The sequence below is a fragment of the Cryptomeria japonica genome, chromosome 3 (genome assembly GCF_030272615.1).
Source record: "Cryptomeria japonica chromosome 3, Sugi_1.0, whole genome shotgun sequence".
Lineage (NCBI taxonomy): Eukaryota > Viridiplantae > Streptophyta > Pinopsida > Cupressales > Cupressaceae > Cryptomeria > Cryptomeria japonica.
Window position 1 is genome coordinate 176,951,712 of NC_081407.1, and position 23,323 is coordinate 176,975,034.

The 23,323-nt window shown below is 39.3% G+C and overlaps 1 protein-coding gene across 2 annotated transcripts in view; it reads left to right on the forward strand.

The window, feature by feature from the left end:
• LOC131048564 (WD repeat-containing protein GTS1) overlaps positions 1-16,558 on the forward strand; it is a 143,278-nt gene extending 126,720 nt beyond the window's left edge. The window contains exons 8-9 of one of the 2 annotated variants that reach the window (XR_009106464.2): positions 8,913-9,137; positions 15,595-15,722. Coding sequence is in view for 1 of the 2 variants with exons in the window: in XM_057982561.2 (XP_057838544.2) it covers positions 15,595-15,981 (387 nt within the window). In the remaining variant the exon portion in view is untranslated. Of the gene's footprint in view, positions 1-8,912; positions 9,138-15,594 lie in introns of both variants that reach the window. The other variant, XM_057982561.2, reaches the window with a different exon arrangement.
• Positions 16,559-23,323: the final 6,765 nt, after the last annotated feature.

Consider the following 23,323-nt stretch of genomic DNA (forward strand, 5'->3'; position numbering starts at 1 on the left):
TATTATCTGCTGTTACCTCATCCTTGTCCTTTGTCGCTAGAGGTTTTGGACAATGCTTCTTGCTTTTCTGACTGCTGCTCATCCCGAGGCTGCCTGCAATACGCACTTCAGATGGCAAAACTCGTTTGCCTATGTTTGCACTCGATTCTGAAGCTTTTCGCCCTCCCTGCAACTTGTCTTCTAATGGCTGTAACCGTTTTTGCCAATCTGCCTTGTTCTTATTTGTGTCCATTGGTCTCAGATTAATTCTTTAATCTACTTTTATAGCTTTAAACCCAACCTACCACTTTTTGCCACTTCCAACTGTCTGTTGCCACTTTTTGCTTCCAACTGCCAGCGTTCCCTTTGCTCCTGTCGGTCGGTAGTACGGTGTATGGCGGGTGGGTGTACTTGGTGTGCAATCTCCTTCCTCCGGAATATTTTTCTTCCTGTTGGCTGGGTCTGCCTTGTGTTTTTTTTTCCTTGGCCTACATTATGTTTATTTATGGTGGAGGGCACCACCGTACAGTGGACACACGGTGCCATCACACGGTGACTTGCGTTGCCACCGCATGGTGACCCTGTGGTGCCACCGCACGGTGGACCCATTGACGGCATCTGGTATCTCCTTCCCGTCGAGCGTCCACAACTTAATCGCCCCGTTGGCATTGACCTCGCGTACCTTGAAGGGCCCTAGCCATCGCACTTCAAATTTTCTTGGTTTGATTTCGTTCCTCCCATTGAATTTCAACACTAACTGCCCAGGAGTAAACTTCATTCGACGAAGATGCTTGTCGTGTCAGACCTTCCGTCTTTACTGGGCTGCCTCTGTGGCCCATTGTGCCTCCATTCTTTTTTCGTCCAACTTGCTTAAGGCATATAGTCTCTCCCTCAGGCTCTCCATATCCCCGAGTTTGTTCTCTACTGCAATGTGAAGGCTTGGCACCATGAATTTCGCTGGCACCACAGCTTCCTGCCCGTACATGAGTTGGAACGGAGTCTGCCCTGTGGTCACCTTGTAGGTTGTACGGTAGGCCCACAAGACCGAAGGTAACTTTTCTTCCCAGTCTTCTCCCTCGACACCGCACGACTTGTATATCACGCTCACAATAATCTTGTTGGTAGCCTCGGCCTGCCCATTGGCTCGCGGGTAATAGGGGCTAGACAATGAATGGAAAATCTTGAATTCCGTAGTAAGGAGTTTAATAACGTGATTCACAAAATGTCCACCCCTATTGCTTGTCAACTGCATAGGGATCCCATATCGTGTAATAATTTGCTCGTAGATGAATCTTGCTGTACTTACGACCGAGTTATCTAGTAGGGCCCGCGCATCAACCCACTTCGTTAAATATTCAGTGGCTACCACTATGTAGCGACATCTCCTAGCGCGGCTCACCTTGAGTGGGCCGATAAAATCCAGCCCCCAGTGTTCGAATAATTCTTGAGCATGCGAAGGGTTGAGGGGCATGAAATCCCTTTTCAGCGACCTCCCCTCTCTTTGGCAGGTATCACAACCTACTACCCATTCCCTCGCATCATTATACAATGTGGGCCACCAGAGGCCTGCTAGCAACACCTTCCTTGCCATCGTGTCCAGTCCCATATGGCCTCCTGCGGGCCCCTCATGTGCTTCCCTCAAGACGCTTGGCACCTCTTCCTCCATCACACAACGACGTAACACCTCGTGGGGCCCCATTTTATACAATAAACCATTAATCAGCTGGAATGTGTAGCTTCTCAACACAAGCTTTCTTTGCTCTCCCGACGACATGCCTTGGGGGAATACGGAGGTGGAGAGATATTCCCTGATGGCAGTATACCATGGTGGTAGTACTGCGATCTTGAATAGGTGGGCGTCTGGGAAGTCATCATTTACCCCTTCTGGTGGTTCTCCAAACCTGATCCGGGATAATTGGTCAGCAATGACATGGCTTTTGCCTAGCCGTACAATTATTGTGAACGTAAACTCTTGAAGTAGTAGTAGCCATCTGCTTATCTTGCCTTGGATGATGGGTTTGTTTACTAGGTACATCAAGGCCTGATGGTCCACATAGAACGTGAAGGGTGTCGCTAGCAGGTAGTGTCGAAATTTTTGTACGACATAGACCATCCCGAGGGCCTCCCTCTTGGTGGTACTGTAGTTCCTCTCAGCTTTCGACATCAACCTACTTGCAAAATAGATGGGGTGATCCAACCCGTGTGCCCCTTCCTGCGCTAGCGTAGCACCAATGGCATAGTTCGAGGCATCCACGTGTACGTGGAATTCTCGGTCCCAATTTGGATAGGCCAGAATGGGTGCCGCCACCAGTCTCGTCTTGAGTTCCTGGAATGCTTCCCTTTGTGCCAATTCCCATATGTATGGTTCGCCCTTTTGAGTTAGTTTGTCGAGTGGAAATGAAAGTTGGGCAAAGTTCTTGATGAACTTCCGGTAGTATCCAATGTGTCCCAAGAAGGACTTGATTCCTGTCACATCAATGGGCGCCTCCATTTCCACAATTACTCGTACCTTATCTGGGTCAGTTTTCAGCTTTGCAAACGATATGGCCTAGCAACTTCCCCTATGGTACCATAAACCGACATTTCCGTGGATTTAAGGTGAGCCTGGCCCTTTGACACCGCTCCATGCACTCTCTCAGCGCCACCAAGTGAGTGTCTTCGCTACTGAAAATCGACCAGTCATCCAAAAAGGCTTTAAAATTTCCCACCGACATCATATCAAAGATGTGAAGGACTATCTGCTGGAAGGTTGCGGGAGCATTGCACAAGCCGAAAGGCATCCGATTGTACGCATAGACTCCATCTTCCACCACAAAGGTGGTCTTCAGCTTGTCCTCCTCAGCTATCAAAATCTGGTTGTACCCTGAGAAGCCGTTGAGAAATGAGTACATTTCATGGCCAACCACCTCCTCCAGGATACTATCTGTGAAGGGTATGGGAAATGGGTCCTTGATGGTGACGGCGTTGAGGCACTGAAAATCTACGCAGATGCGAATCTTGTTGGCCTCCTCCTTTAGTGAAATCACAATCGGCGAGACCCACTCACTTGTCTCCACTCGAAATATGATGCCGGCCTCCAGCGTCCGTTCGATCTCCTCGTTCACGTTGGCAACATAGTTTTTGTTCATTCGGTATGGCCTCTTCCGTACCGGTTGAGCTCCTGGGACCAATGGTATCTGGTGGACACACATTTTTGGAGGAACCCCCTTCAGATCCTTGTAGGACCACGCAAATACGTCCTTGTATTCCAGGAAGATTTTGAATGCTGCAGCCTTCAGGACTGGGCTCCAATCGTCGCCTACCCAGATATTTCAGGGATTGGCAGTGTCCCCCAGGTTTGTTTCCTTCACAGTGGGGTCTTCGTACCGCATTGGCCTATCTTTTGAAAATTCGTATGCCGAGACATCATTTATTTTGGTGTCTCCCTCCTTGTACTCCGTGTATTTTGGCGGAAACTCCTCCTTCTCGCTTGACTCGTCCTCAATCTGTAGCATGTGACAAGCCGGGTGAAACACTTCATAGTCTTCCATTTGCCAGTGGAAGAGTCCATTCAAGGAGGAAGTGTCATCTTCTGAACATCCGCCAAGTTCCAGCACTCCTTCCTCGTTTGGTTCCCTCTCGTCTTTACCTTCATAGGAGTCCCACTCCCATCTGTTTGAATCCTCTGAATCCGAGTCAGATGACGCCAGTTCCTCACCGACAACCTGGGTCCTCAGATCAATGTTATACTTCCGCCCCCCTTTTTACATAGAAAGGGTGTTCTTTTTCCGATCGTGGTTCACCTTTGCTGTGACCAGCCACCCTCTGCCTAAGATGGCGTTGTACCCCTTCTTCTTGAGTGGGATTACAACAAAATCTAGTATGAAGGGTTGCGTGCCGATGGTGACCGGCTGGGCCATTAGGGTGCCGAGTGGCTTGATGCCGTGCTGGTCTGCACCTACCAAGTTGAACGTGGGTGGCCATAGTGTTGGCTTCCCGAGCTTCTTCCATGTATCCTTTGGCAATACATTCACCCCCGAACCTCCATCCATGATGGTGTCTTTGAGGATAGCCCCGAGAATCCCAATCTCTACTACAGCAGGATGTCGACCACTATTTAAGGCCAGCAACATTTGGTCAGCCGAGGGGTTGACCAGAGCTTCCGCCTGTGTGGCACGCAAAGGTGCCTGCGCAGTGGTTTGCATGGAACTAAAAATGGCGGTTCTCAACTGTGGCATTGTTTCCAAAAGGTCCTTTACCTTTATAGGTACTTCCATCTGCAGTACTTGCCCAATGATGTTATTTTTAGCTTCCGTACGGGATGATGTACTCACCCCCTCGTTGTTCCGTCGTTCGGCCGTCATCTCACGTTCGATATTGGCTTTTGCCTCCCATAATCTCTCCTTCTCCGTACGGGGGTCGGGATACGTGGCCTTTTTCGTGTGAGCGCGGGTGATCGCCAGTACTTCCTTCTCACCAGTCTTCTCAATGTTGAGGAGGTTAACCCCTGGCTTAGGGCAATTTGTGTCCTCATGGTCCCCTGGCCCACACCATCGACAAAGGTGCTGAGGGGTGGCTTCCTTCGTGCAATCACGGGCGAAGTGCCCCCACTGATTGCAGGCCCTACACTAGATCATTGGCTGGCCCTTGGCATCATACTGGATGCGGCTTCTGTTATTGTTATTGTTCCTTCCGCTGCTGCGTCTGTTGTTCTGGTAACCTCCGGATGATGTCGTGGTTTGTTGGGCCGTACTCGCTAGCGTGGATGTTGTGGCCTGCTTAGTGAACAACACTTGGTTCATTTGCGTGCTTCGGGTCTTCATGTTGTATGGGCACTCCTTAATGGAGTGTCCCATCACTTGGCAAATCTCACAAAAGGCCTTCTTTGGGCAAGTACCCTTCGTATGTCCTCCTTCTTTGCACTTCGTGCACCATACGTCGCCTTCTGTCCGACCCGTGCTTCTCATTGTTTTAAATTCTTTCCTCATTCGCTCCATGTCTTTTTGGAGCGCTTGCACCTTTTTGCCCGCCTCGCCATCGATGCTGCTTTCCTCAGAAGAGTCATCATCCTCGGACGAGCTATCCTTCTTTTTTTTCTTGGATGTCTTGGTCTCGCTCTCGAGATCCATCGCTCTATTATACGCGTCTTCGTACGAGGTTGGTGGAACAATTTTCATCTTCTTCCAGAGGGAGTGTTTCAGTCCCTCCACGAACCATCTCTTTTTCAACCCATCTGTTGGTTGACTCTCCATTTTCCCCAATAGTTCCTTGAGCTACCGACTATAGGCTCAGATAGTCTCGTTCTTGTTCTGCTTTGTACCATAGATTTCGGCTACTATTTCGTTGTCATCTCTAAGGAGGTGAAACTCTATCCCGAACTCCTTCTTCAGGTCGGGCCATGTGCCGACTTTGGCCTTATCCATATCTAAGTACCAGTCTATGACCACTCCCTTTAAGGTTGTTGGAAATTGTGTTAACCATTCGTCTTGGTTGGTAACACCGTTCGTTGACCATATGGTTTCGCAAGTGCTGCAATGGCGGACGGGATCTTCCTTCCCGTCGCCGTTGAACTTCGGCAGTTTTTGTTTACTCGCCATCGATGGGGGTCGTCTCCCCGGAGGTGGCTGTGGCGGTGTTCGTGCCCCTGCATTGCTCCCTCCGGCGCCGGTATGTCTCGCGTGAGTGACTGGGGGTACGGTGTTTTGTCTGTCATGTGTCGCACCTACAACCGTACGGTTGTCCTCCCCTTCGTTCTCACCCGCGCCCACTACTGGCTCCCTTTGGTGATCCTCACTTCGTGGCTTAAGGGATAAGTTTCTGAACTGATCCTGGGTTTCTTCGACTAGATTCCTTCGTAACCTTGTTTCCTCTAGAAACTATTCATGGCTTCTCACCCTACGGTGTTCTTGCGACGCATAGAAATTTCCCTCGGCTTCTGCACCCTCTGTGACACCTCCTTGGTTCCCTTGGGGCAACCCTTCGGCAAGTTGCCTCAGCCTCCGTCTACGTTCGACTTGTTGCTCCAGAATCAAGGCCCTCTGTGCGGCCTCCCACTCGTTTGTTTCTGCTTTCTTATTTCTATCTTTGTTGAATAGGTTGGGCATTAATTCCCGTACATTTCCATAAATAACAACACATAAAACCAAAACACTCCTTTATTTATTCATTTCATCAGATACAACTTGTGTGAATATTATGACACCTTTATTTGAATATAGAATGTTCCTTTATCTCTATGGGATTCAGGGTATAATTCCTGCTTGGCCTCGTGCCATCTCGCTACGCTTCCCGACGACTGTTTTCTTCGTACTGTTGGAGGATTTGTTGGCGTCGCTCTTCTCAGGCAATCTCCTCCAGGCGAGTTCGTTGTGCCAGTGATGCCTATGCAAGCAACTGGGGGAGGTGGTTCATCAACCGATTTACTGTCGGGCTAACTTCCAGTGCTGTCCACATGGCACTTGTTGGGATTTCAGCCTCCGTGGCTTCTCTTCAGACGTAGGTCTCGATGGCTACCTGGAGCAGGATTGAAAATTCCCTCGTCGCAATGTCTTCCCCGTTGTAGAGCTCTGTTTGCGCGGCGTCAACCTCTGGGTTTATCTCACCAACGGGTAGGCCCATCGTGTCCGTGCACCATCTGTTCCCTCCGTTCTCGATTATGTCTAGGCAACGGCGCCAAATGTTTACCCTCTTGGGTGAATAGCTTAAAGCATATAGATAAGACACATAATGCAGAATAATAATACCATAGACATCAGATAAAATATAAGAGATGTTATTCCATTCATAATCGCGTGTCACAAGTTACATTCGAAAGTATATAAAGATACTGAGGGGGTGTGAGCGCCAACCGTCGCACCGCAACTGCCACCCCTCGGTTGCCAACTAACCAAGACAATTACAACTTAATTAACTAGTTTTATTTTCATGTACAATATTGCCGCTCGGTGAGCCAACGGACTCGCGTGCCCCACAAATCTTGACAAGTCCTAGCCGAGTTTTCAAACTATGGTTTAAACGCCTTAATATATTTTGCCTCAACCTATTTAGACTTGTTTAAGCCAGCACAACTCTACAAAAAAGGAGATCGCAACATTATGTGAATTTAGCGTAGTTGTATGAGGGAGTGCCGTACTAAATTTTGGAGACCACAAGCTGACGTGGTAGTTTGGAAAGGATTCAAAGTCTAGTCAAACGTGGCACTACTTCAAACGAGGGCGATTTAAATGTTTTAAGCCTTCCAAAGCCTTCCTTCACCTTAGCACAGCCTTCCTCAGGTTTGCCGTACATTCCGCAAGGGAGTTGAAGATTCAAATTAGGCTGATATACCATGTTATGCAGGAACCATACCATCCTTGGGAGGCTGTACAACTTTAAGGAAGAGTCAAACATTGCTGATGGTGATTGGTAATAACTAATAAATCAGCAGCTGAGGTCAGCTCTTGTTTATGAATATTGAACATTATTTAATATTGTTACTGCTATATGCAATTTTTTGTGCAAATCATTTTACAACAACCATATGGAGAATTTGTAAAAGAATTAGCTGTTGATTATTTTTATTTAATATTTTTTGTTAAATTGAATTTGCTATAATTATGAAGATCGGGAAATTATTGTTATGATAACTATTTACCACATCCCTTCAAACAAGTTGAAACAAAAGCCCAAAACAGCAGTAAGCAAATTGTTTGATGAAATGCCTAAGTTGTGAAAATTGCAATATTTTGGTTTAAAAAAATTAGCTAGAGTATTACACTCTTCTATGAAATCAAATAAATAGAAAGCTAGTATAGTCAGCATCTATGCTGAGCCAATCAAAGTCAGATTTGACGAGGAATAGTAATCATGTATAGAAAGCTAAAAAGCCTCAGTTTTCCTAAGTTCTACACAGAATTATCATCCTGAAAAATTATTTTACATTTTGTTTCTATGGAAGCAAAATGGTTTATAATTGAATTCTAAGGACACTGCTTGGTAGGTGGGCCCCAACAAGCACTTTGAAGTGATAAAGTCAGTAATTAAGCAAGGGCCATTCGCCTGGCTGTACACCCCACTTATGAAAACGAGTTCAACCAAGCAAAAGGACAAAAAGAACTTGAAAAAGCAGAGCAAAAACGCCAAAATTGAATGACCATGTTTTTCGGTGAGCAAGATTGCGAGTGTATTTGGATGTTCCTGCATCCTTTACCCACAATAATGAAAGATGGGATTGGCATTAAGGAATGATGCAACTGGCCTAATCAAATATTGCACATATGTTTGTGATGTGTTCCCCCTAGTCAGGCAACACGTCCCTGTGTAACAATGGAAATAGATCGATAATTTAATTAAAGTTGTCCAAATAGTCACTTTATGATTTATTCATTAAAAAATAACTTATATTTTATTATTAAAAAAGTTAATTTAAAAGTGGTAGAAAAAGCCTTGTTATGAATGGGTTCAAAAGTTTTATTAGTTAGAAGAATTTTTTAGACAACTTTTAAACATAAAGTTGGAGGGAAAAGGAAAAAAAAAGAAAATAATATTAATTTCTTTTTAAAGAACTTATATGAGGAGTTGAGGAGTGGAGAGGGTTATCAATTTCATATTATCAAATCCATTTTTGTTGATTTTGAATATTGTTCATCTTTTCTGTTCTAGGATGAAAACCCTTTGGCCAAAATTGGAATCAAGGATAAAAACCTTTCTATTCATTTGAATAATTCCATCCAAACAAATTTCTGGTGCTGAATAGTTGTACAGTTCTTCTAGTTTCAGTTATTTTGTTTGTAGATTTTTCATAATATATTTCCGATTGGTATTAAGATTATCAGTTTTTAGTGATTTGTGTGGGGTGAGATTAAATATTGGCGTGATATTTTAATTTTAGTTTATTTCCAGGTTTTGGGAGTTTTTAATAAACATATGCTATGCAAATATTGTTTCCTTTGTAATTGCTTGCCATACCATTTCAGGCGTTGTTGACTTATTAAATATCGTTCAAACTATGGCTGAGGCTGCTGTACCATATTATTCTATTCATTGTACGCAACCACAACTTTCCTAAGTTCATAGCTGCTTGATTTGGAGGCCATACTTTATTTGAAGACTATTTTTTAATTTGTAGCACCTCATATTAATACGAGGAGAGGCGATTAAAATGGAAGTTGAAATAATGAGGCTGCGTACTTGCTATTAAGGTGATCGCAACCTTGACATTGCCTTCTATTCTTTTATCTAGTTTGCTATTTCCTCTAGGGAGGCTGCGATTCAACTTGGAGGTATGAATGATATATTTTGAATGATAAAAGATGCTGTTGTTCACTGCTAGGGAGATCACAGCCATAATAAGCTGCCAGTTTTGCATCATTTCAGCTTGCAGTATTCTTTTATATATAGCCGTACATGTCTTAGTAAAATGCAGTAATATCGTTCAGATTTTTGGAAATTATTTTAGAGATATCTTCGTTTTAATATTCAGTATTACTCATCATTAAAATAATATTTTTTATTACAAATTTTTGTCTGGTTTACAGTTAGAAATTATATAAGAGCCATTGTTATTTCTTGCTTGTAGGTTTGGAAAGCTATACCGCCACAACATTGAAAAATAACTTACTTTCGAGCATTAATATTTCTAATACTAATTTGTATGGTTCTCCGTCAGATTGAGATTTTAGTAATTTGTTCTGTAAGGTTTGCCACCAAAACTAGTTTCAGTTATTCACAGTTATTTGTTTGTAATTAATTTGGAAGGCTTGTCGCTGGAATATTTATTTCATTACTTCTAGATTTTTGTGACAGTTGCATTGTTGAGTTACATGACTTGTTGCCAACAAGCATTTTATTATGATATCAATCTAACCCCTTTCACCATATACTCTCACCTTGTCCACATCAGAATCTTGATGATCAGAGGGTGTTAAGGCTCATGCATTGTTCATTGTAAAATTGTGAATATGTTTGGAGATTATAGTGGTATTAGAGCTGGTGATCTTGCTAGCTTGTTGAGAGACTTCCAGTTGATGCAGATTATATCATGAGTGATAGAGAATACATATACCGGTAGAGAGAGAGCAAAGACTAGTTGATCCGAACTTCAATGTGGGCACTAGGGTCCAGAAATTGAAGAGTTTATAATAGAGGGAAGAGATAAGAGAGTCACGATAGACAAAAAGAAATAAGACACCCAATTTAATAATCTTATTCAAAGGCAACAACAGCTGACAAATATGATGGCTCAGTTGATTTAGACCATGCAAAATTTGAATGTTCTTAGGACTACACAAAATCAAAATGTTGAAAGGAGTTCTTTGGTGAATAATAACAGTAACAACAACAATAGAACTGTTATTGATTCAGTGTTAGACCTTTCCAACCAACTTTCCTACGTAGGGAAGAAGTACCAAAAGTAGATGTATGGAATCTGCTACTAGATATATTTTTGCTTCTTATATTGAGTATGGGTATCTTCATGTAGAGATTCAAGTAGAAATGTCCCTTACACATTTCATTAATTTGAAGAAGACAAGGAATGGATCTAGACTTGAACCAAGACCCAAACAAATTAGCATAATAGAGATTTATAGCATTCATTGGGAAGTTGTCCTTTTCAACTTTTGATGGGTCAAACAAATGTACAACTCGTGCGTGGATTTAGAAGCTAGATATGTACCTATCACTAAAACCCATGTTTGAGGAAGAAGCCATCAAGTTTGCCACTCTTCATCTTGAAGGTATTGTTCATGAGTGGTGGTACCATGGATTGGTCATCCAAGGTCATAGTCTTATCAATACCTATCATGAGTTTAGTAGAAGATTGATCGAGCGATTTGACATAAAAGACCTTAAAATCCATTCCAAAGAGTTGGCTCATCTTAGAAATAGATTATTGTGGACAAGTATGTGATTGATTTTCATTGATGTCTCTAAAAAGAGGCTAACTATGTTGTTCATAGAAAGCCTATTTAAAACCCTCAAGGGTTTGTCAATGCTTTCGATCCGCCATCATTGCGGAAGACAATTAAGAGGTCTTTGGCATTAGAAACTTCAGTTACTAATAGTGAATTTCAAACAAAGACCCTTCCCTTGAAGAAGCCTTTTGAAAGAGAATCAATTAGCTCAAGAATAATCCTTCTTGAAAAGAGGAAGAGGCCTAGAATGAGTTGAGATGGAAAAAAATTGCTTCTTTGCAAGGAATCATCGACACCAAGACATAGATATCTTGGTCGTGGCCAATTGCATTACATTGAAGTTCTTTCAAATGCAGAATCTAGACCTGAGGAACCTAGGTTAGAAAAAGTGGAAGATGGACGTGAACTTGAAAGATAGGATGAGTAAATAGTTTCAAGAGGTTCCTTTGCTACACTAGCTTGAATATAACCCCTTTAGAGTTTGTGGAGTTCTTCATGGGTAGAGGGTTACAATGTTAAGTAACAATATGGCAACCCACAGTTTGATTGATGATTGTTTGGTGGTCAAGAGAGTTCTTGTGAAAAAAGTCTTCAAAGGATCTAATGTGATGATTGCTAATGGATTCATCATGCCTTGCACGAAGAAAATTTCCAAATTGAGCCTCCCCTTGCTAAATCACAAAGTGATGGATGGATTTTATGTTGTTGGCATAGGATATATTGATGTAGTATTGGGGGTTTAATAGTTACATTCCCTTGGGAAATTCATTCAGTACTTTCAAACTATGGAACTTAAGCTCCAAGTTAATTGGAAGATGGAAGTGCTCTAAGGAATGGCAAATGGAGCACCTAGAATCATTTCTGCTAGAAGAATGGAGAGAACTTTCCACTATGGCATGTTTGATAACTCACACCACTTCTTCAAATAGCAAGAAGTCTTAGCTTGTCGATATCCAATCTTTTTTTGGATAGCTACAAGAAATTTTTTAGTGATATACCTCTAAGATGGCAATCTGATAGAGGTTTGAGCATGTCATGGAGTTGGAAGGAGGAACCAAACTAGTCATCAGTACCTATCACCATCCCATAAGGCATAAGGAAGAACTAGAGAAAGCCATTAAGGAGATTTTGGTCATGGGTCACATCAAACCTAGTTCAAGGCCCTCTTTTAATTTGTAGTCTTGTTGAAGAAGGATGGAAAGATGCGAATGTGCATAAACTACAAAGCCTCGAACAAAAAGACCACAAAAAACAAATACCTAATTCTAAGATCGATGAGCTACATTGAATAGTCTACTTCTCAAAGATAGACCTCAGATTAGGATATCATTAAATCAAGTTTTAAGATGGCATTCACAAGACAATTATTAAGTGTTACTTTGGACAATATGAGTTTATGGTCATGCCATTTGGCTTGATTAATGCTCTAGCTACCTTCTAGTATTACATGAATCAAGTGCTCAATAAACAATTAAGGAAATTTGTTTTGGTTTTCTTTGATGATATCCTCATTTATAGCAAAAGTTGGAACATTTGGATGAAGTTTTGGGCATTTTGGAGGCACAAACATTATTCGCCAAGGAGTCAAAGTGTGAATCGAGACTCCTTATGCAAGGTCAACCAAGGGTTTCAACTCTTACAAGACATCATAAGGAGTTGCAAGACTTCTCTTGGCAAACTAGGATTTCTCCTCAGTCCTAGGTGCAACAATCGGCTTCCGGCGGACTTGAACTCGCATATCGATGCAATTGACACCATTGAAACTCGCAACATACAAGGATCACCTTATAGGTTCCCTTGACTTTCCACGACCGTACGACAACTTTGATGTCCTCAAACTGATACTTCAAGGCTCTGTAAATCCTACCGAGAAAGTGTTGAGGACTAAGGAGTACACAAAGGAGTTGGGCGCCAAGCCAGGATACATGCACGCCTAGAGGACACTAGCACGACATGCCCTAGTCCTTCTGCATGTCATAGTCCACCAGGCGTGCTAGTGTCCCTAGTAACATTGTCCCATGCTGTCATTCCCCGATCCGCACTAGTGTCCTAACTAGTGAGTGAATGGAAGTTAGGGTAAGGCCTCACAAATACATTGGAGTAGACAAATCACCTCGAGGACACTTGATGAACATGAAAATGCCAAAAAGGTGCGGGGACAATGTTCAAACGACACTCCTAGACACTGGGCACCACCAATGTGAGAGGGAGATGATGGGGAGAACTCTAAATGCCTCCAAACCACCCTAAACTCCCACTAAAGGCTCAAACACTCTAAAGAACACAAAGAACCATGACATATAACACTTGGATGCTTTACAAGACTATCGAAGATGCATCCCAAGAGCCCCAATTGGACTCGAATTGACTCGAATCTACTCAAGACCACTTGACAATGCTGAGAGGGGACTACAATGCCCTCCAAGATGACACAAGACACTAATTGGTTTATTTTAAGCCCAATTGAAAACTTTCTATACACTTATCCATGTTACAACTTAAAAATATAGAGAAAGAGAGCATATAAATTCATGTCCAATGCCAACACTGGCACATGTTAACACTATTCTAATCCATTACATTATCAATTGCTTACTTCATCCTCCAGGAGGAGCGTCTCATGAACATATACATTAATACATAGCTTGGACTCAAATATCCATAAATTACATTGCTTAAATTGAGAACTTGAAAGCATTAGAAAGGAGAATGATAGGACAAACTCGATGCCATCCTCAAAGCCATGATCTTTGGTCCCTAATGGTGGTTAGCAATGCCCCTCGACCATGTGGAACCTGGAGGTCCACACCACTATGCTCATCAAGATATACACATGGCCCAAACACTCAGACAATAATACACACTAAGTATAGGCTTACACAAACACCAAACACAAGAAAGCACATCATACATAAACAAAGAGCAAACAACCCCAAATGAAAGAAATGCCAAACATTTCAATTACAACACAATACAACCAAGAGAATGATATAAACACTGATACAAGTATGCAACACGTGAAGCATCAAGGTAAGAATACCAAAAATAATCCAAGTACAAGGTGATATATAACATCATGGGTCAACACATGGCAATCATATGATCATCAATGAAACAACACCAAGAAGGAAGGCACAACATCTTCTAGGTGCTACTCAAATCTATAGGGCTAGATGTTAGAGAGAAAGAGCAGCAAGTGTCATCATGTAGCTCGAAGGGATGGCTCATCCGGAACTGAGTAGTCCTCTCATACAAACAAGGAAACCTGATTTACAAGTCCTAGTTCATCATGAGCAGGCATGTCTCCAAATAAATCCCAACGCTCCACGAGCAGGCATGTCTTCCCAAAACATCCTTAGCCTATAGGAGTGCTCAAGGCATGCTAGGGGCATCCACTTATCTTTGTTCATTTTATTAATGTGTCATTAGTTTTTATTTATTAAGGAAATGCCCAGTGAGTTACCATGGCAGGCACTTGTGCCCTGGCCCCAATTGGACACCACTCCCATCATTGCCCCTAATACCTACCCTAGGTTCAATGAAACCAAAATCAAATTAATTCACACTTTCATCAAATTGAGCCAAATTCACATAATATGCACAATTGATCAAATCAAAATGAAAACGGATCTGAATCAATCCCAATTCGAAATTTCATAATCATTTTCCATTCTTCCACATAATAATTTCACATCAAAATCATAAAATTCCACTTTTAAATCATAACTCAAAAATCCCTAAAAACTAGGGAATAGTGAAAATCACCATTAAAGGACCTTCAAGAACACCAAAAATTCAAAGTGCAAAACTCAAAAATCTAAAGATACCCTTTTGGATCCTATCAACCCAACAGCACATGGAATAGCATACACAAGAGTACATCATTCCACCTCAAGGAATTAGGTACAGAAGAACACATGCACACAATACAATGATATCACAGCAATGATCAATAGTCTAAACACATAATAAATATTAAAGATACCCAAAACACAGTGAAGTTGATCATAGAATAGGCACTCAAAGAGCAAAACATATACATAACCCAATATCTCCATGATCAAGCTCGAAACATAATGAGATATTGGCATCTCCAAACTTAAAACGGGAGAGGCATTACACTTGGATCTCTTCTTTTCACTTGCTTTTTGCTAGTTCTAATTTTTTATTTCTAATTTTTTAATTTTTTAATATTATTTTATTGTCCACCTCCTCATTGTTCCCTGTAGTCACACTGTCATTTTTCCACTGCCATCTCCAAAATCTAGGAGAATTTTGCCATCCCCTAAACCACATTCTTTCATCTTCCATTCCCCTATCTCAGAATCTCAGGGAAAAACTGAAAAATAATCCCATCATCACCCATATGAAGATCATGCCTCCTATATTAGTATGTCAGTTGTTTCTATGTTGCATTTCCTGCCAAAGCTTGCTTTGCATATTTCGAGGAAGTGTAATTTTTCATGGTTTGCAAGCCTTATACATATTAGATATAAGGCTTATTCACTTTCTTCTAATGAAATCATTTGTGGAATGACTAGGTTGGAACTTCCTTAGGCTTTATATTATCGGGAAGCATTTATGTAGTGAAGTGCTTGAAACTGGTGCAATTTAGCACAATTTGTAGTTCATGTTTTTTATAAATAGTTTCTCAACTAATATTTGGCGTTCCTTGGGTTTGAGGAGCTTTTGTTTACTATTAATCTTACTGAACATATGGGTTGTTTTCTACTAATGCTTGCAGGTAGATTACTTTGTTGATTGCCATTATTCCTTATCCCAAGATAGCCTTTGGCTCAAGGGAGGCACAAATGATGGTTCACTAGGTTATTTTCCAGTCAGCTACAACACAAGAAGTGGCCAATCCCAACCAAACTCTGGTGTAATTGGTTCAGTTAATGCAGTTCTTGATGGTGGTCATATAGGTGTTGTGAGATCTGTTTGGTCACCATTGAATGCGGGAGTTGATCCCATTCACAATCAACATATTGTCTGGACAGGAGGAGAGGATGGTCGTTTGTGTTGCTGGTCAGAAGGTGACATATCTGCAAAGAATAAAGCCTGGATATCCCCTGGACTCGTTATGAAAACAACAAAAAATTCAAAGCAGAATAGACATCGACCTTATTGATGAGAAACTTCTACACATATAAGCATTTCCTTCGATTCATTAAACATCAAAAAGATTGAAGCAGGATACACATCAACGTTATTGATGAGACTTTTATACAGCTGAGTATTTTCTGCAGACTGACACGTAGAGATTCCAACAGTTCTAGGTGTATGTTGAGCTGGATTTGCTGCACTGAAAGAATTTGGAGTCTACAAATGTAATACCCTGTAAGTCTACTCGAAGAAAGGGCTTTGTGAAAGCTATCTGTATTTTATTGGCTGCTTGTTTTTATGCTTGTTAATCATACTGAGTTATACTGAGTTTCCGGATGTATAGCTTCATTTATGTTCCTTGAAGTTGATCATTCATGGTAAAGACTCAGCTTGCTTCATGCATACTGTGCTCGGCTTTTTAGTATTTGTGTTTACAGTATGCTATGTTTACGTCCTAATTACGTTTGGCATTTGTATGTTCAAAAAAATATAAATAGGGAGATGCCAACATGTGGATTATGCATAAAACAATCTTAAGGGGAAGTCATGAAGGCTTTAATATCCCAATTTTTCCATCTAATCAAAGCTTTTTACATTTTGCACAAGTTGGATAGAAATGGCAGTAAAGACACTCCATTGAGCACTCTATTGAGCCTATCTAAAGCTTCGTATATACAAATCCTTCATAATGAAGCTTTCAATTAATCAATCGATGGTTAATGACTGAGGAATATCAATTATTTATATGAATCTATATTTAAATCACAACGCAGTGACTTTGTAATCTAATTGCATCACACTATTGTTCTATCATGCTAACAAATCCTCCATAATTATTTAGTACAATATAATGATTATGCTATTAACAATTGGCAATCAGTAATATGAAATAAAAAAAAATATTGATAATTTGTAGATAAAGTACATTTTCGATATGAAAAGGTGAGTCCATATTCTGTATGAAGAGTTTTATATCCAGTGCAATCCTTCTTGTTCATTTTACTTTGATTCGTTAATATGACGGCTCTGTGACTACAAGTCTATCGACTTGCATGAGATGAATGCATGTTTTGCTGAGGCTATTTTCTGAATGTACCTTCCTATCCATAACAAAAGTTCCACAATATGTGGTTGGAAGTGAGATGCCCCCAGTAAATTCATTTAGATCCCCTGTTGACAAGTTTACCAACCGTGAACATCTTATGCATGGTCAAACTTAGTCACAAATAATCTTGCCAATTATCATCACACAACCATGCGATACAAGTCTAAGGGCTTATTACACTACACATTACACAAGTGAAATAAGTTAAAGACATCCGGGTTTAAAATATTTGGCACCATCTTCAAACCAGAACTCACAAGAGCTTGATACCTTCTTGACTTGGTAAATTTGTTTGTTAATTGAAGTAATCAGTTTTCTACAATCTATTATGCTTTTCGCTGCTCTTTCTGGATTCGATTGATGAATAAAAAATACAAACACAATTGAATCTAAAAAACAGCGAAGAACTTTATCAATTTCAATCCAGCCATTTTTGTTTTTTGGTTCTCAAATGAACCATAATTTTGATTTGAGTGAAACTTTAGTAGTTCTTGGGTGAGCTCTCATGGTTTGTGCCAAATATCTTTAAATCTTGGGTGAGGAGTTAGTTTTTGGAGATTGCATGGAGTTTGATGTGGGTTATCATGGATGATTTCATCATCTTCTCTTTATTAGAATGTTATGCAACTATAGGAGTTTGAGTTGGATCATGTTTTTTTTTGGTCGAGTGTTGAGATTCATTGGCTGTATATTGTTGAGCATTGATTGAATTGTCTTAGAAACTTGGTTATTATATTAGGTTCGAGAGAATGACTTGTGGTTATGGAATGTAAAAGAAATTGTTTTCTAGTTGGTTTTAGGAAGTGCATTTGAGAGTGGATATTTGTGGCATGCCACCTTCCTTTGTGCCCTCCATATCTTGTTGAAGGGGGATTGTTATTGTATATTTACACGTTTGGTGTAACCTTTCCTTTTTATGCCTTCGGGTTATCTATTGTTGTCTGTGTTAAGGTTTATTTATTCCTAAGGTACTGACTTGATTATTGCTTATTAGATCTAATGTCTTACATGTTTGTTATACCTTGACACAAGGTATACAAAGTCATATTTGGTGTGGTGGAATCACCATAGCTTATCTGACATATTCTATAATCATTAAAACTTATGTAAATAAATACCATGAGTAGAGAATGTTGCATTTGATTTATATCATCTTGATTTAAAATAATAATTCTTTTTAGAAAAAATGCCATTGATAAAAACTAATATCAAATATTTTATTTTATTAGTAAAAACACAATCCCAAAGCATATTTAAGAGTGTATTTTTTAAATAATAAACTTAAAATTTGATTGTAAACAAGTTTAACATTTGAGAAAATAAAAAATTAAAAAAACATAAAACATGTATTGCATGGACCGAAGTGATAAAAGTGTCTTTCACTATACATCACTTAAAACACATCTAACCCAAAAAAAAATGAAAAATACAAATATATGGATGCCCATTTTGATGAAAAAGACACTACATTTATAATTTAACAAATGCCTAGTTTTGGAAAAAAAACTTTAGAAATGAGGTCAAAATACTTTCCCATCACAAATATATATTATAGATTTATAACCAAACTTTTATCCCACTAATTTACACCAATGTCAATTTTTTTCTTGAATATTGAGCTACAAATAGTCAACTATGCCCAAGCTAGGCAACGAGAGTTATCGACGAGTTCATCCAAGCATCAAAATATAACCATGGGATAATTAGTTAATGCAAAGCTCAAAACATTATCTAGTATTTCAAATTCTAGCTTTCATTATATTTGTCATTGCCATATATTTTGATTGGTGGGATGATTTCAAAGATGTCATTGGATTTGGATCATTATCGTAAGTTCAAAGCTCCTTTCTTTTAAACCCATATCCTTGACAAGCTTGTCATAGGTGAAATTTTTTATTGTATCTTCATTGAAATTCCAAATAGGCTTTGACAAATTTATCATCATCTTCTTTTGTGTACAACTAAAATCTTGTTTTCATTTCAATTTTTAATATTTTAGTAAGATCATTACCGATTAACTCTTCAAATTTCTTATTGGAGATCTTCAACATTAGGTAACCTGCATGACAAGACTATGGAAGGTGAGTTTTTTTAAGGACATAGTAAGATTCCCCTCTCTTGGAAATAGTCCTCATTTCTAGCTTTCCACAAAAAACTAAAGGATCTCAATAGTTAAAACAAGCAAAAATAAATTATCAAACCTACTAAGACATTTCACTTAACCAAAAAGGATCTTATGCCAACAAATTTTTTTTTGTTATCCCACCAAGGTTAGCTAAAAACAAATGCCACATCTCCTTAAGAAAGAAACAATAAGAAATGGGATTAATAGTTTTAGGAACCATATAAATTGACATATTTAAGTTAAAATCAAAGTTGAAGTAGTTTAATTCAATAGACAATGTCTTTAAAAGGATCATCCATTTGAAACAAACCCTTTTTTGATCAATGACATGGGACTGACAGAGTGCAAGCACTTTGGAGCATTGACCTTTATTATAGTTCAAATGCCAACACACATTTGGGTTTCTGGTGACTTCATGGGAGTCAATTTTCTAGGGCTAATCTTATAGAAAGTAGAACCATCACTCTACTTCAAGTTATCATATATTTTAGCATTGAAACTCAATTGAGCTAGAAGTTGCATGTTGTAACATGTTTTCCTCAACAATGAGTATGTTCTCCTTTGGGTATTGGGTAGACTATACTTATTGTCAAGAACAAGCCATGTTTTGCAAAGAGTGTTATCTAACGCATTATTGAAATCTTTAATCCCTTTGCTATCCCAACCATGGAGAAGAGCTAAAGGCTTGTTTTTCCATTGTAGGTTCCACTAGATTGATCGAAAACTACAAAGCTTATTCTTCTTATTTTAAAATATTGTTGCCTTTGATGAAACTTTTGGCAACTGCCCAAGATTTCCAAATACTTTTGAGCCAAAAAGGGATATAGGAAATATACCACAGTAGATAGTATGAGGGTGTAAATTTTTCCATTGCTTAGCTTGTTAAGGAATAATTAATTGAATATTATTTCTTACTAGGACATTCCAAGATTCCATTCCACTAAAGGATCTAATGACCCACTTTACCGCAACATAAATTCCTTGCAATTTTGGATCTTTTAGTCCAAGAGTCTTTTAGTTTTGTCTAAGCAACACCAATTCTGGTTCACAACTTCTCTTTTCTTCCCACTTTTTCCATTAGACCATAAAAATATTATAATACTCTTTTGACTTGTCATTACTTTAGTAGTTCCTAAGAACTCGGAGGACTTTTTTTCAACAATTTGGAAGTCTTCCAACCATGAAAATATAGTCCTTATTCCACTTGAGTATTTTCTTTTCAATTTTATCCTTAATCCAACCCCGAATTTCCTTAAGAGATGGATTAATGGCAAAGGGAATTCTCAAGTACCTTATTTGTTTGGCTGGGCCACCCCATTGAAAGTAAAATTTACTAAACCAATTAGAAGATGAGTCATTGGAACTTAGAATAGTAGATTTACTCTTTGAATTTTTTTTCTCCTAAGGCCTTACAAAATAGATTGATATTATTCATCATATTATCAAAATTATTTTCATCCATTTTCACAAAGATTGATGTGTCCTTTGTAAAGCAAATATTGATTAGGTTGTCATTATTAGGAAGAGTTTAACCTTTTCTATCAATTGCCTTGTGCTTATTTCTCAAAATATAATATATAGCATATGAATAAATTATGCTTGTGACCTTCGAAGAAAACATTTTGAGGGAGAGTCATTGATGTCTATTTGAGTGACATCATTATATAACACCTTCACTATATGACAATTATTTAGGAAAACCAAAAACTTCAAGGGCCAAATTAATAAATGAACAATCCACCTTGTCATTGGCCTTTTTAAAATCTAGGAAGAGTATAATGATTTCTTGCTCTATTGCTGTATCCCACTCCATTGATTCTCAATTGGTGATCAAATTTTGTAGATTGTATCTACTTATAATGAATTCACTCTAAGTAGAGTTAACAAAGGATGGTAGAATATTGACAAGCCTAATAGCCAAAACTTTAGGTAAAATATTATTAGACATGTTAAGGAGAATTATAGTTCTCAAGTTCCCCATTTGAGTTTTTGTCATGTCTCTTGCTAACAACTTCTCTATACACCTAAAGAGGATCTTCAACAATATTTTTTCTAAAGAATTTTATAGGTAGTCCATCAAGTTTGTGACATCTTTGGGAGATGTTCCATAGATAATTTAAGGAGTTTTTTCAATACCCTGATACATTAAGTTGTTGTAAATAAATTCTACTTGTGCCAGTAGTGTATCTCGTTTGCTAGTTTGTCTCCCACTAAACTTCTTAGGAAAATTTCCAAACTCCTATTATCAATATTTGTTTTACCATATATTTGTGGATGTTATACATAATTGTAGTTTCATTGTGTTGCCAACCTTTTCCACACCGTGAACAATAAGTTTTTGAAGAACTTACTCTCCCTATTTGAGGTGATATTCTATGACAAATCATGTATCCTCACTTCTTTAAAGAACATGTCTAAAATATTGGAAGTGTGATTCCCCAAACACGCACCAAGGGCATTAGCCAATTGAAGATTTTTTTAAGAACACTAACGAATAATATATGACAACATATCATACTACGTGCAATAGTTGTTGGTGTTGGAAATAAGCCACACTCGTATCGACGATGGACTGGTCCAAGAGTGGCCAATAGCTCAGTGGTAGAGCACTCCAGTAGCGTATGGAAGGTCCTAGGTTCGAGTCCTAGCTGGTCCATGTCTCAACATGGTATCAAAGCCAGGTCCAGGCTAGGAGCCCCAAGCACACAAGAGGTGTGGCTTAAGGTGGGTGTTGGTGTTGGAAATAAGCCACATTCGGACCGATGATGGACTGGTCCAAGAGGGGCCAGTAGCTCAGTGGTAGAGCACTCCAGCATCGTATGGAAGGTCCTAGGTTCAAGTCCTAGCTGGTCCATGTCTCAACAATAGTATGCATACAAGTGTCATGTGCAACTCAATGTCTTAATGACACTAACAACATGATTGACCTCAAAATATTATAAACAAGGCGGTACCAATGGAAGATTCATCAATTGTGGGTTTAATTCACCATGATGGCCATATGAGATACTATAATGACATGCAGATGATGATTGACTATTAAAATACAATTGTGATCTCTTGCAATCACAATACAAGGGTCAAATGAAGGAATAACTGACTTGAAATACAAATAAAAATATGGAGACACTAGAAACAACAAAGGATACCTATACAAATGGAAAAATTACTACGAGATATCATATCTTGACTAGATGACATGACCAATGATTTCCTAGATGAGGTGCAGTATGAGGGTAACATCCACCACCAATCCAGTCAACATCAAATCAAACAACACCCAAATACAAGGGAAACCCTTCACAAGTTTTTTTTTAATAGGAGGTATGTGGCTTTCAAGAAATGACATACTTCCTAATGCAAATGTTGGTATAAATATCTAAGTACAACACTTGTCAACAAAGAAAGAACACTAGAGGACTCACTTGGCTAACGGGAACAACTTTTGTTTATAAAATTTCTTCAAGAAATTGCTAGAGAAACTCTTGTCAACAAAAAAGTGATAAAATAGTGCCTAGAAAGGATATTAGTGTGCCAAAGGGACACTAGCATGATGCATTGGAGTCTTTTTGATGCGTTTGAAATCTATAACACGTAATGGAGTCCACAAATTGCACTGTAGTCCTAATTTTGTGTTGTAGTATTGACCTCACTCTATAGTCTTGGATAGAGTGAATGAATAATTGTTTCAGAGTATCATACCTAGGGATAAATTCCCAGACTCACAAAAGTAAAATCACAATGCAAACAAATTCCAAAACAATAAAAAATGATTTGGAGACCAAGACAGGCAATCCAATCCAATCTCCAACATGTTGAATAGTGAAGGAGAAACTCCCCATATGATGGAAGGCCTACAAGAGACTGTAACACAAATCTAAGGACATGAGGATAAGGGAAACTATTGACAGCACACCCTTTTGGTCCTTAACTAGGGGGAGAACCTAAATGATACCACTCTATAGTAGGTTCTCAGACACAAATACGAAGATGGATAACACAAGATCCAAAGCCAAATTTGAATGATCTTTAACACCTTAGATTTATTTCAAGCCCATATACAAATGTTCTCTAAGTTTATTTTACCAACTTAACTAGAATAATGAAAAATGTAAAGAGTTATACTAGCATTTGAAA